The sequence below is a fragment of the Eschscholzia californica genome, unplaced genomic scaffold, assembly GCF_041429995.1.
Source record: "Eschscholzia californica isolate CP2 unplaced genomic scaffold, dmEscCali1.0.p SCAF_2, whole genome shotgun sequence".
NCBI lineage: Eukaryota > Viridiplantae > Streptophyta > Magnoliopsida > Ranunculales > Papaveraceae > Eschscholzia > Eschscholzia californica.
The window spans coordinates 51,118,919-51,133,605 of NW_028238309.1; the positions used below are offsets into that span (position 1 = coordinate 51,118,919).

Below are 14,687 nucleotides of genomic sequence, written 5' to 3' on the forward strand. Positions count from 1 at the left end.
GGTGAGACCGGTCTAGCCCTAGACGATAATGACCCAGGATTGACATATTATCTGCTAAGCTAAGTCCAACTTCGTGAAAAATTTTACAAGGGTCTCGCTGATATTGAGAAATATGAATTAGTGCGACATCAAGTTAGTCACTGTTTTATACCAGTCGCACATAGGCATCATGATTTCTTCATCACAATGACTGTGAATCCTCATTGCCAGAAATCACGTCAGCTCTTATGCCTAATCAGATTTCTCTTGATAGGCCTGATTTAGTTGCATGTGTCTTTCAATTAAAAAGAAAACATTTGATGAAGTTGATTTTTTTTTGTTGTTGTTGTTGAGGAATTTGATGAAGTTGATTGAAAAACATGGAATCATGAGTTAAACAATTGGTCGTGTTTTTACCATTGAATTCTAAAAACGTACCTTGCCTCATATGCATGTGTTTGGTTTCTTTCTTTTGGCAACCCTACAAAGAAGGTACCCACTCAACAAAAAAACACAAAGTAAGTACCACTGAATAAATTGATATGTTAGTTTTAGTTTTCTTTTTTTTGTTGAAATATATTAGTTTCAGTTGAACTCCCGTATCCTAAAGAAGATCTTTTACTTTTCGAAACTATAAAGAGATGTATGGTGCATAGACTATGCAATACGCGGGACAAATATGTTGTTTGTGTGGAAGATGATAAATGTACTAAACAGTTTGCACAAGTGTTTACGGAGTCGACAACAATAGACTTTGATAGTTATCTAATCTATCGTCGTCGCGATACAGATAAAAGTGTATACCATGAAAGGGCATGTGGTCGATAATAGAGATATTGTACCTTACAAGGCTCACCTTTCCAAGTAGTTCAACTAAAAAAATTAAATTGTTCTTTGTGTCAAGCCCCAATTGAGATTCTCTTTCCTAGATGACACCATTGAGATCCCCAATTTAAGAGACATTTTCAATAAAACACTCTAAAAACTTAAAAACTTAGAGCATCTCCAATGGGACACTCAATCTCTAACACTTAGAGTGCCACATAGACTTTTTAGAGTTTTTGTTAAAAAATCATATCCAATGGAACACTTTATTAGACACTCTAATATGAGGTGGACACATTTATTATAGAGTGTCTAGAGAGAGAAACTCTAAAATGAGAGTGTCTACTTGAGACACTCTAAGTTTTACTTTTAAATTTCAACCAATAAAAATCTTGTTTTTCAACTACTTTTTATCTATTGAATTGAAGAAGGACATGTGTATTAAGTATAGACACTTTAGAGATCTCCATTGGAGACCAACAAAAATTAGAGTGTCTCTTTATTGACATTTTGGAAAGAGAATCTCTATTGGCCCTTGACAACTAGGACTTTTAGAGTGTTTGTTAGAGTGTCCTATTGGAGATGCTCTTAAGTGGACAACTGAGATCCTGAAAAGAAATCTCACATATTGAGTTTGTTCTTGAGATATCACAATATTAAATGCTACCACATCATCTTAGACTCAAATTGAATTTCGGGTTGGAGAGAATTTTTTATAAATTAACCCTCAAAAAATTCTATGCAGCACTAAGAAATTTTTCAAAATAAATCTTACATTGGAGATGCTCTTAATAAGAAAATAAATTGTGTATGCAAAAGAAAATGAAATTTTACTAAGCAAAAAGAGCTAAAGATACTAAAATTTAGTACTCCATAAAGTGATGAAAATAAGTACTCCAGAATTAGAATAATACAAAAAAAATTCTTATAGCTTCGTTCTGAAATTTCGATTTTCTAAAACTTATAATATAATCTTTCTAAAATTCTATTAAACTTATATAATCTTTCTAAAATTCTATTAAACTTATGCGATTTTCTAAAATTCTACTATTAATTTTGAAGTCCCAAGACTAGTAAAAAGTTCCTAACCAGTAAAAGACTCGTGAAGATTTTTTTGGATTTGGACCAAATGGAATGTATATCTTGACATGAGGACATGGAACACCCTACTTGCGGAGTCCAAGCAATCTCGTGGGTACTCATTACTTGACCCAGTAGGCCAGTCCCACCTGATTCAATTTGCGGAGCTCCACATGAGTGCCCGCCCTGATAAACCTCGAACCTACTTAATCTTTGTATTTTAATCCAACATGTGATATATAGAGTATAGTGATAATTGTTTTTTTCCCATGGAGCTTACTTTTATTGATGGTGTGTCTAATTGAGTCGAATCCTCTTTATTTCGAAAACGATGTCAAATTTAGATTTGAGTCTTTATTATACTTTTTCTTATAATTTTGTATAAATTTGATCGATGCCTGAATACCCTATTGGCCTGAATCATCTCACAAGTAATGGCCGGTTACACAGACACAGTCACACTAGGAAACCATGCTGGACCCAATGCCACTATAGTAAATGGTATCCAACGGGCTCTATCCAACTCGAAATGAGCTCGAAGTTTAACGAGTCAGCCCGCCCCCACCGGTATCCTAGGCTAAATTTAATTTTTTTTTTTTTGGACAGGGACCTGAAAGAACTTACAAAAAAATATGGCTATCTCTTCACAAAGCCTGGAAGCTATATATCTCTTGGTTAAGATTAATGCTTTATATATTTTACCAAATAAAAAAAATCACTCTTCAAAATGGCCAAAAAGACAGATTGGTTGGATCACCAAGTTCATGTACTAAGATTAAGACCCAATTAATTACTTAATATTTTAAATATCTTTATAGTATCATATATTAGATAAAGTCATTAATTTTGTATTAGAATTTTCTTTTAATTTGATAGTGGTAGTAAGGTCACTCGTATGTCTTATCCAATAGTAAAATAATGATTGTATAGATGCCATTACTTCACTTTTATTTTTGAAATATTCCAACTACAATAACATACTAATTATTGTTGCCCCTTTGTCATTTATTTGATATATTTCTCACTTTAAAAGCCACTTCAACTATTATGATAAATGAGTCGTCCTTGCTTTTCTTTTCTTTTGTTTTTTGAAACTTGGACTTACATAAATACTACTATACATTAATAGAGTTTAATACGTGAGGATGAAATGTGTTCACATCCTAAAGATCATAATAAACAACCTTACAAGTCATGGATTATATTTTGAGTAACACAACTTTAATAAACCATGAATTTCAACCTCCAATCCTAAAGATCATAATAAACAACCTTACAAGTCATCGTTTATATTTTGAGTAACACAACTTTAATAAACCATGAATTTCAACCTCCAATAAGAACTAAACTTGTAATCTCTGATTTTTTTGAGTGTGGAACCAGGACTTAGAGGCCGTGGACCCATCGCTTACCGATTTTTATAATTTTTACCCGATGTATGTCTTTGTATATTGTGCCGAAGAACAACATGTTGAGACTTGACTTCAAATGTCCAAAGAAAGCCCTAAAAGCTCCTCTTGTTTAGCTAAAAACACACACTTTCTACATGAACCTCCACAAAATTTGGTTGTAAGACGCCCCAATAGTGAAAAGGAGATTGACAGACAGTTATTCTTGTAATGAAGATAACATAAACCAGTGCCAGATTATCATTTTTTTCATTGATCAATGTGTAGCAATACGTGAAGAATTATCGGTTCATATAGCAGAATTGTAAGTCTAGATTCACAAACATTATAATTCCTCTACCCGAAGCCCTCATAAGCCAATACAAAATTACTGTTTTTCCGTTAACATACACATTACCAAACCAAAAGCAGGCTATACAGAATGTCTGTCTATACAAACCTAACCGATTGTGTTGGCAATTTTTCGATCAATAGGCGGCATCCCAAGCGTACCTTGGATCTCGAAGAACCCGATTTTCAACAACTCTACTCCTTAGAGTGCAGCCTTCTTGTTGAAATAAGAGACAGTCAATAGCGTGCATCAACTTTCTTCTCGGCCCAACTGCAGCTGCACCCATTTCTTTGAGTTTCGCCATGGTTAGGTTCAATAATTGAAATTTATCATTCACATTTCTAGTATGGAACAACTGAACAAACTGTCCTAACCCTAATGACATAAGCCACCTGCTTAATCCACCAGCCTTTTCCAGTTTTCTCTCTAGGTTTGATGCTCGCATCTTCTGATCCTGTTTATATAACCCTACACCAACATTCAGGCAGCAAGCGCCCGGTCGGACAGACAAACTCGAAGGTTGCTGACTTCGACATTTTACTGGTTGATGGAACTTAGTAGTTGTTGCCGTCATTAGTCTTGTATTTTTATTAAGAGCTTGGAAAGACCTATCCTGAGAATGTGTTAGTAATGCACTTCTTCTTGAAGCAGGTAAAAGAAACTTCTTAACAGGATGCAACGGAGATGCCAAATCGTTTTCATTAATCTGGGTTTTTCGTGCTGAAGTCCTAAAGGCATCGGATTTCTGAAGCTCGTCATTGTCCCTTGATTGCTTCTGTCGATCTCCCTCGTTTCGGAACTTCGGCTGGCATGTTTTAGTCGTCTTGGATTTGGGTTGCCTCTTGTTTGTCCCAGGACCTCGGGGTGTAATTGGCAGTCGTGCCTGCAGAGACGGAAGTGGAGAAACCAGGATAGTGATTTTCTGTTTCTTAATAATCACCCAATCATCATCTTCATGCATGCCACATTTTGCCTTCCAGATTGAAGATTCAACAGGGTTATCATCTTTGTTTTTAGCTAAAGTTGTGAGTTGTTTCCTTTTTGCTTTCACCATTTAATGCAGACCTGCTTGAAATTTGAAATGCAGTTAGACGACCCCAATCATAAGGTTTTGATAAGTGTGTGTTATCAGATCACTACAGTCTAGTGAGGATCACCACGAAAATGGCAAAGCATGTAACGATCTCTAATTGACTCTTAAGTTCGAATGAACTTTATTTTCTTGACTCAAGAAATTCATGATGAGATATATCTCTTACTTGGTACTTTTAGATACCCTTTTCCTGCAGATAACTGTAGTCCTAATTCCTTCCTTTTTTAGGTCAGTTACCATGCTAGTAGCATGATACGATGTGGGCAAGCTTCCAAAATCATCAGATGAGTGAGAGGCATTCATATATATTCTTAAGCAACTAGCTTTACTGAAGTAGAAGATTCTCAATTATAACACTATATTGGTCTAATAAGTACTTAACCATAACAAAATGAAAACCCTAACTAATGATTTTCTCAATCAAGATAAGTAATGAACTTAGATTATACAGTGAAATCAAACAAGCTACTGTCAACTAATTTGGCACCATAAAATTCACTCATAGATTGGATCATCTGGCATACAAATAATCATTTTTAGGGATATGGGTGGAAGATCATACTAAAATTGCAGAAAAGGTAACAAATTTCTTTCCCTTTCTTCCAAATTGAAGCTACTCAATATTTGTGCAGACAAATTACAAATTCGTTCTTGTTAGTTTTAACAGTGCCTATCATGATTGAAACTTCAAATGAACAGCTTAAAAGAAGCAAGATCGTTAATTTTAATCAGAATTGGTACAAGATAATGGTAAAGATCTATCAAGTTACGTACCTTCGGGAACCGATTTCTAACAAATTTTCTCCCAAAAACCTGCTAATTTCTCGAAGATGATGGATTCCTGGTAATCTTGACTAATTTGTAGCTTCTTCAAATCAAGTAATCGACGAATTTCAGAGGTTTATCTGAAGATGATGAAGGAATTGAATTTGAAGGTAGCTTTTGATTTGTTCAAAGAACTAAAACCCTAGTTGAACCTTCAAATTGCTTCAACTCTTCCTTACTTTTTCTCTCCCATCATCAGCAAAATTGGTCCCGTTCATAGTTCAGGAAGTGTAACCTAAGGGCAAAGCCAGTGTGGGGCTCCGGCTCCCAATTTTGGGAGCCCCTGAATTTTGGGAGCTCGGGGCTTTGTCTCAATTCCAATGTCAGGCTCCCAATCGGGTCTCCAAAATCTAAAATAATGTACATGCGCGAAGTACGTGCACGAAATATTGATTTTAGATTTCGACTATGAATTATTAGATTTCGACTATGAATTAAAATGTGATATTATTCGAGATAGAAAATTTCAAAAAGATAATCCACAAAAAAAAAGAGAAAAAAAAAGAAATAAGTAGTTCAAAACATTTTAAGAAAATTGAAAAAAATATCAATTCAAAAAATAAATAAATATAATCCACTGGGAGCGCAACCCCCTCACACTGGCTTTGCCCTAAAAATCCAACCCTGCGAGTTGTGGTCGGGTCGGGTCCGATAAAAGTGATCCATTGCCATGGCCTATGGGTACTCGTTCGTGCCCTGTTGTGGTGTTCATCGGTTGGATAATCCATTTTCACAATCTTACTAAATCGCTAGTGGTTTGGTTTGGTTCGATTAATCGTTCAATTACCAATGAGCAGTTTGGTATGATTGTGATGTGGAATCAAATGTTACACATTAGATTTGCAACAGCTTGAGTAAGAAGAAGATAACACGTTGTAAGAAGAAGTTGACACACTAATGAATGAAACAGAGCGTAGTTCAACATGGGCCTAATCTCAACTTTTGTGTATTAAATATTAGAGTTAATTCTTATATGGCCCCCTACTTTGTGACCAGCTTCCTTTATGGCCCCCTTTTTTTCGTAAATTCAAATATGACCCCCTATTTTCATGGAAATGTCCTAACTACCCTTCCTTTAAATCTTTTTTCAAAATAAAATCAAAAAAACAAACATAATTCCACCTCACTTCCCTCTCCACCACTTATCTCTCTCCACCACTTATCTCTCTCCACCTCACCTCTCTTTCCAAATCATCTTTCTCTCTCTCCAACTCACCTTTCTCTCTCCACCTCACCTCTCTCTCTCCACCTCACTCTATCTTCTCCGATGAAGGTCGCCGGCCGGAAAATTTTCCGGCCGGCAACCTTCAACCTAAAAAAAAAAAAATTTCTATCTGTTCGTGAACAGCTCTGTTCACGAACAGATCCTCCGGCGAAGGGAAACCCCCTTCGTCGGAGTTTTTAGAGAGAGAGGGAGATGAGAGAGTAAAAAAAAAAATTTTTTTTTTTTTTTTTTAGGTTGAAGGTCGCCGGCCGGAAAATTTTCCGGCCGGCGACCTTCATCGGAGAAGATAGAGTGAGGTGGAGAGAGAGAGGTGAGGTGGAGAGAGAAAGGTGAGTTGGAGAGAGAGAAAGATGATTTGGAAAGAGAGGTGAGGTGGAGAGAGATAAGTGGTGGAGAGAGATAAGTGGTGGAGAGGGAAGTGAGGTGGAATTATGTTTGTTTTTTTTATTTTATTTTGAAAAAAGATTTAAAGGAAGGGTAGTTAGGACATTTCCATGAAAATAGGGGGCCATATTTGAATTTACGAAAAAAAGGGGGCCATAAAGGAAGCTGGTCACAAAGTAGGGGGCCATATAGGAATTAATAGTAAATATTATTAAGACTCTTCATGAAAAAATATATTATTAACACTGAGATCCTATACTTGTAATGTACCCCCCCCCCCCCCCCCCCCTCCTCAAACACGATCCTGCCTCCAACGACCACCATGCTTCTCTCTCTTTCTCCCTCTCTCCCTGCAAAGGATACTCTTTTACACTCGCCTGTTGAGTGTCAAGTGTTTGAAGAAGAGACATGCTTTCGTATATGACACATATTTTTTTGGCAAGTCTAACATTTACTGGTTGTTGTGTACGTTTCACGTTTCGTGGTGCCTTGGGTCACGGTTCTTAATGGGGCGTGGCCATACAGACTCACTAGATTGTCGAAAACCATGCCATGCACGACTTGTTTGTCTACAGCGTGCCATCGCGGATCGGTCACGAATAGGTGGCGTCCTTCTAAACGGGTTGTGTCAAGTCGACCCGCTGTCAACCATGATGCCAGGGTGAAAGTGAAACCGTGAAATAGCAAAATCCACGGTCCGCCTCGGGTAAAAAAGTGTAAACTTCGGGTTATTGTTCACCCGGACCAACCCGTCGGTCAGAGAAAAAGATAGGCGAATAACGCGCGGGTTTTTAACAGAGTAGTATAAATTTGAAAAACGATCCTTTTTCTTCGCCTCGTTAGCTTCGAGCAGAACTCGTTAGGGTTTTTTCTCTCTCTAAAAAAAAGAACTGTTCTTTATAGAACAAATATTATATTGAAGAACTGACGGATCTCCACTTTTTTCTCCTCATCTTTCTCTTCCATTCAAACAATTTCTGTTTCAATTACTAAAATTAACCATATAAAACTACGAAGATTAGAATAATTTCAGTTTTGGTTCTATTCTATATAGAATTAACCCAACTTATCAATTTCATACCCAATTCGTGATCAGATCGCTTTTATCTGAATTTTAGATCAAAATCTTGTCTGATTATAGAATAAGCTTAGCCTTGTTTGTTCAATTTTAGGGTTTATGATCAATTTGAAATACTAATTGAAAAAAGATGAAGTTTGGAGAAACGTTTACAGAGTATTTACGTGGTGGCGAACAAGAATGTTTTCTAGAAAAATGTTCTCATGTTGAATACAAGAAGCTTAAGAAAGTTCTTAAGAGATGTAGGATATGTAGGTCAACCACACAGGATGATGAGAGTGGTGAATCTTCAGAAATTTGCTTATATGGATCTTGTCCCTGTAAGTTTCGTTCGATTTATTATTCGATTTTATTTGTTTGATATAAAATTGTGATTTTTAATTGTTGGTTATGAAAATGTAGTCGATCCTAGTTTGGGTCATTTGGGATAATTGTGTTATTACAATGTTACTTGTGTGCTAGGAGAAAAATTATGTATTAAATCGAGGAAGAACGATATTTGTTCATATCGATTATGACACTGATTAATTCGAGTTGTTTCGTTATTGGAAAGATAGGTATTTGATTCATTGTTAACATGTTAGGAAGTTGCTACATGGGGTGATGTTGAAATTAACCTTTAAGTTTCTTTAATGAACATTTTGTAATACCGTTCCAACAAAAAACTACTTAGTTATACCTATTTGTGATGTTGTGATAAGGAAACTAATCTGACGACACTAGGTATCTAACATGGTTGAGAATTAGATCGAAACCTAGCGGCTTGAAAATGTAGGAGTTTGTTATTGTTTTTAAGCGTTTAGAGAAGATCCCGTTTCTCTATGGTGAATAAAGACTCTCCTATGTTAGAACCCACTATTCATTTTTCAACCTTGTGAAAAGTCACTCTTACCATTTGAAGGAAGGAATTTCGTTGAACAAACTGAGCAAGAGTTACCGGTTCTAGAGACCGTCATTATATAGAGCAACACCGTAAACTTAATGCTAATATATTTTGATATAGAAGGTATGGATATTGCTTCCTTCTTTCACAAAGTTAATGGTTTGGGTAGATCCTCATTTCCTGGTCAACTCTTTCTCTATGATGAACTTTTTTTACTCTCTTCCGGGACGGTTTATTCCTATTTAGGTCTGGAGTAGGTTTATTTTTGTAGCATCTTTTATCATTCTTCTGCCATTTATTTGTAAATATTAGCAAGCTTTATTTTTCCCCTTACATTATGATGCCTTCCATAAATACTTTACCTTGTGCAGAATCATTTTTCAGAGTATCATTATATCCAAAAATTTCTTGTTGGGTGGTATATGTTTTAAGGGGTTGACACAAATACATGCGGATTTTTGTGGGATTTTTTCTTATTTCCTTTCATTGTTTTGTACATCTAGAGACCTAACCAGACATACGTTGAACCTACCAAGGCCAGGGAAACGGCCAAACGGGTCTGAGATCCTTCGTTTTGCCATATTATTACATCTTTGGTTACTGAGAAACGTAAACCTCAAATTAAGCCCTAAATATTACTTGCTACGTATTTTTATCAAAGATTCAAAGGTTTACTCGCAATAACATGGATTTCTTACTGAACTTGATATGACTTTAATGTAGTATGTGATCAGAATTTCTTCTCTGAGCTGATGAAAGAGGCAGCAGAAATAGCTGGATGTTTTAGTTCAAGGGTAAGACGTCTCCTGCATCTCCATGTTTCCAATGGCATGCATAGATATGTGTCGCGCCTGCGTTGTTGTTTCAATAACGACCAAGAAATGATGATCCAACAAGGTCGAATGTTGATTGAATATGTCACCATGAATGCTATTGCCATAAGGAAAATACTTAAGAAATATGACAAGGTAAGAATCAGATTATCAACTGCTCCACTCTGTTTCAGAATTTGAATTTATTTTCTTGTGTCAGATCCTGAATTCTTCAAACTTCTCTATAGGTACATTGCTCCCAAAATGGTCAAAACTTCAAATCGAAGATGCGAGCTGAACACATAGAGCTTCTTCAATCGCCCTGGCTAATAGAACTCGGGGCGTTTTATTTGAATTTCAATGGATCAGATGGATTGTCAGGCGAGTTTGTCGACAAATTCTCGTGTGACCTCGACTCTGATCAGCCAGTAATGACTTTGATGGTTTCAGATACTGTGAAACTTGAATATAGTCTGACTTGTGCTATTTGCTTGGTAAGATATTGCTTTAATCTATTCCAATGAATGATTAATATTATATGTAATATGTTTGTGTTTTCTTAAGATATTTTTGGTTTTTTATTTCCAGGAGATAGTCTTTCATCCTTATGCGTTGAGCTGTGGCCATATTTTCTGCAAATTATGTGCTTGTTCTGCTGCATCGGTTATGATATTTCAAGGCCCAAAGGCTGCAGATCCAAAATCAAGATGTGCCGTATGTAGAGAGGTAAATATTTGTTCAAAGTTTTTTCCTTAACTACACGTAAATTTATCCGAGCTTGGGTAAGCTTTTCTGGCTGAAGTAGGGATCTCTAGGGTGTATACTATATGTAACATTGACATATGACACAGTACGGAACAATATTTGTATTCGAAAATGGTACCCAAAACAAGGGCAGTAGAATTTATGGTCCTAATACAATTTTGTGATAATAGAAATAAGATACACATAGAAAATATTAAATTACTTGTCTGAGTAGATACGATTATCAGTTTCCATATCCGACACAGCAAAAACTATTAAAATAAGTATCCGTGCCACATACAGACTGTGAGATGAAGTTATAGCTGATTTTCTGATTATCTTCTAACCTTGTTTCTTAAGCTCAAACTTAAAGGCCCACCGACCTATTAACTTAAAAGGGTATGAATATTTGCCTGGTGTGTTTTGCACAGGTTGGAGTGTATGCTAATCCGGTGCACATGATGGAGCTAGATTTGCTCTTAAAAAACAGGTAAAAATGTCGAAACTCAACATCTCCATGTCTACTTTTGCACTATACTTACATCCTTACCAACACCTCTATTTTTTCAGGCGGAAAGATTACTGGAAAGAGAGGATGTGCGAAGAACGTGCCGAGACCGTGAAACAATCAAAAGAATATTGGGATTCTCAGACTAAATTCATGATTGGATATTGACAAGTTTTCTATGATTCTTTTGCTTCTGGCGTAGGAGTAGCTATGGATTAAACTTGGGAGTTATTTTGTCATCAAGATTGATAACTAAAGTTTATTATAAAGAAGGGTTCTAACTTTTAGGGGAAATTGAACTGCTTGGTATTTTTGGTGCAAGTAATGGTTTTATTATAATCTATATAGTGGAACTATTACAATTTGAAGTGGTACAAAAATATTAGGCCGCGCCTTTGAGGAATAAAGAAAATTCTCCGGAGAATAAAGATTTTTCTTAAAACTAGTCAAATAAGATTGACTTTTTAATTTCTTTTTATTGCTAAGGGGCTTCTAATTTTAGAAGATGCTATAAAAAAGGCTCCTCCATCTCATCACCTCTCTCTGCCACTTCATCTTCTCGACACCTCATCATCTTCTCCGGCGAAAGTCGCCGGCCGGTCAATTTTCCGGCCGGCGACCTTCACACATAATTTTTATTTTTTTTTCATTTTCTCTCTCCTCTCTCTTTCTAACTTTTTTTTTTCTTACCTCTCTCTCTCTAGAACAGATCTAGAGAGAGAGAGAGAGGTTTGTTCGTTTCATCACGAACAGACTTTGTTCATGATGAACACGAACAGATCTGTTCGTGTTCCTCTGAACGTGATGGAACACGAACAGATTTGTTCGTGTTCCTCTGTTCGTGATGGAACACGAACAGATCTGTTCGTGTTCCTCTGTTCGTGATAAAACACGAACAGATCTGTTCGTGTTCCATCACGAACAGACCTCTCTCTCTCTAGAACAGTTCTAGAGAGAGAGAGGTAAGAAAAAAAAAAATTAGAGAGAGAGAGAAGAGAGAAAATAAAAAAAATAAAAATTATGTTTGAAGGTCGCCGGCCGGCGACTTTTGCCGGAGAAGATGATGAGGTGTCGAGAAGATGAAGTGGTAGAGAGAACAGATGAGATGGAGGAGAACTTTCAAAAAAATGTATTCTGTATTCCCCATAAAAATTTATTCCCCGGAGAATTTAAAAAAAAATCTGGATTCCCTCGAGAATTTATTCTCCGGAGAATTTTCTTTATTCCCCAAAGCCGTGACCAAATATTATTATGTCTCATCTAAATTTCACTGTCCATTCTTTTTTTAATTTCATACGGTACCAAACCGATGACTTCGATGGTTTGGTTAAAAAGACGTATTGATTGGTTATGAATTTTTCTTTTTGAGAAATCGACTACTATAATGTACGTTAGACGTTACAAGGCATTGATACATCATAAAGATGTGAGAAGCACGATAACTATCCAAGTTAAACTTACAGTGAAAGAGGCTTAAACATCAACAACATAAAAGAGGCCTAAACCCCAACAACATGAAAGAGGCCTAAAGCCCGATGTACTTAGTACATTTTTCATACCTTTAATAACCCAAGTCCAATAACCATGGGTCCACCTCCTGTGGGAATAGAACCTAAGACCTCCAGGTTTTGGGAATTCATGTCAGCACTTTGAACCACTTGGGCAACCAAGTGCTGACGGTTATGAAGCATTTAGATCAGTCAATTTGAATGATATTTGCGAAGTCCTACGGTTATGTAGATCAGTCAATTTGAATGATATTTGTGAAGTCCTACTGCAAAAATTGTCTTTAACTTTTGGTTTGAGCCCAACAAGATCACGAAAGTATAAAGCTTCAACCTGGACGTCTCGCAGAGCGACTCTCGTCGTCTTCGTTTAGACTTTTTGATAAACAAAAAATGAAGTTTTTTTTAGTAATCGAGTACGATCTACGTTAGTTGTTACAAGGCATTGATACATCATGAAGATGTGATGATCACGATAACCTCCTAATTTAAGGGTCCGTGGGTATATGACCCAAAATAATGTTCAAAAAGGGTTTAGGGTCCAATCTTCCCCAAAAATGGATTTTTAGTCCTTTTGCTCTTGGGACTAAAAACCCTTAATATATATTACATAATTCCTTTCATGTCCCAGTCGTTTTTCACGGAATTTTAATGTGTGGGGCCGCACAAAAATTTCAAACGGTTTAATGTACCTTGATTTTAGGATAAATTTAGGAAAAAACGGTTAGATTCTCACGAAAATTTCTCTCTCTTCTATAATCTGTTTAGAAACAAAATCTAAACTTTCCCAAATCAATTTTCTCTCTCTTCTTTACAGATTTAATATGGAGATTTATTAGCCAAAAATATGGAGATTATTAGAAAAAAAAAAGATAGAAACAAATCATAATTTCTCTCTCCTCTAAACAGATTTGGAAATCAAATTTTCTCTTTCCTATTATCTGAATCAATCTAGGATCAATTTAGCGTGATTTGGGGGTTAATATACAAAACATATATATCACTTTCTCTCACTTAACTTTCAGTTTTGGAAATAGTATATTTTTCTGGGAACATTAAAGCAGCATTTGTTTTCGTTTTTACTCATACATAAATACAAATCGAATACAAATTATGAAACAAATACGTAAATTATGTATTATTTATGACGAATAAACCATCATTAGTCAAGTATACAACGTAATTTATCAAATGTATTTGGGTCTTGTTCAGTAAAATACACATAATTTCTATTACATAACACATAATTTCTTTTACATTACACATCGTTTACATTCTGTTACCAAAAAATCGTTTACACTATATTGTCGAAGAGCATATGTAGTCTTGAGCAGGACAAACAACATTTACACTATATTGTCGAAGAGCATATCCAAATGATTTTGCACCACCAGGAAACAAATGACCAACTTCAGTAGCAAATTCCATAAGTAACAACAAAACTGCAAAAAAAAAACATATACATTTGTTAACAAAACAAACAATTTACTAGAAACAACATGTATAATGGAATAAATTATGCATACTGTTTGTTAAACTTCATAATGTGTTAGGAGACAAACATAACGTTAGTTCGAATCACAAGGTCACTGTTATGTGAAAAAATATGTATAATGTAATTACATATAATTTTTGGAACATTTATTGTACTATAAACGGCAACTGTTTTGTGAAAAAAGTACGCGTAATGTTGAATAAATTATATTTAATTTATGCAGATTTATAAGATGTTTTTGATATTATTTATAAAGTATGTATAATTTGTAACAAAATACATATATTTTACATTCTGTTATAAAAACATCGTACAAAAGACGTCTGCGTTATGTATGTGTTATGTTCAGTAAACATCATGTAATGTCGTGTAAATTATATATCGTTTACATTCTGTTACAACCAAATTGTACTAGATCTACTCTGGATAAAAAATGATATGTAATTTATTGTAAACGATCCATAATTTATGTTAAATTATATATCGTTTGCATTAAGTTATAACAAATCTT

General features: G+C 35.4%; 2 protein-coding genes across 3 annotated transcripts; one reads left to right on the forward strand and one right to left on the reverse strand.

The window, feature by feature from the left end:
• Nucleotides 1-3,523: 3,523 nt before the first annotated feature.
• LOC147558775 (Sterile alpha motif (SAM) domain-containing protein) lies at nt 3,524-5,851 on the reverse strand. The gene is made up of 2 exons (XM_086660453.1): nt 5,492-5,851; nt 3,524-4,689 (listed from the first exon to the last, which is right to left on the reverse strand). The coding sequence occupies exon 2, from the start codon at nt 4,676-4,678 to the stop codon at nt 3,761-3,763; it is 918 nt and encodes a 305-aa protein (XP_086516579.1). The 5' UTR covers nt 4,679-4,689; nt 5,492-5,851; the 3' UTR covers nt 3,524-3,760.
• A 2,133-nt stretch (nt 5,852-7,984) lies between these two features.
• Nucleotides 7,985-12,441, forward strand: LOC147558776 (putative E3 ubiquitin-protein ligase BAH1-like). Of its 2 annotated transcripts, XR_015234431.1 has the most exons (7): nt 7,985-8,549; nt 9,836-10,080; nt 10,173-10,418; nt 10,513-10,650; nt 11,100-11,158; nt 11,239-11,547; nt 12,410-12,441. XR_015234431.1 is itself a non-coding variant. In XM_086660454.1 (6 exons), the coding sequence occupies exons 1-6, from the start codon at nt 8,360-8,362 to the stop codon at nt 11,342-11,344; spliced, it is 984 nt and encodes a 327-aa protein (XP_086516580.1). In that variant the 5' UTR covers nt 7,985-8,359; the 3' UTR covers nt 11,345-11,556. The 2 variants fall into 2 exon arrangements, 1 of the variants encoding a protein (XP_086516580.1); XM_086660454.1 differs by lacking the exon at nt 12,410-12,441 and having other exon boundaries at nt 11,239-11,556.
• Nucleotides 12,442-14,687: the final 2,246 nt, after the last annotated feature.

Coding starts and splice junctions, on each gene's coding strand:
- LOC147558775 (XM_086660453.1), bottom strand. CDS start 4,678: ATGGTGAAAGCAAAAAGGAAACAACTCACAACTTTAGCTAAAAACAAA.
- LOC147558776 (XM_086660454.1), top strand. CDS start 8,360: ATGAAGTTTGGAGAAACGTTTACAGAGTATTTACGTGGTGGCGAACAA. Junction 10,419..10,512: donor TGACTTGTGCTATTTGCTTG/GTAAGATATTGC, acceptor TTTTATTTCCAG/GAGATAGTCTTTCATCCTTA. Junction 10,651..11,099: donor GATGTGCCGTATGTAGAGAG/GTAAATATTTGT, acceptor TGTTTTGCACAG/GTTGGAGTGTATGCTAATCC.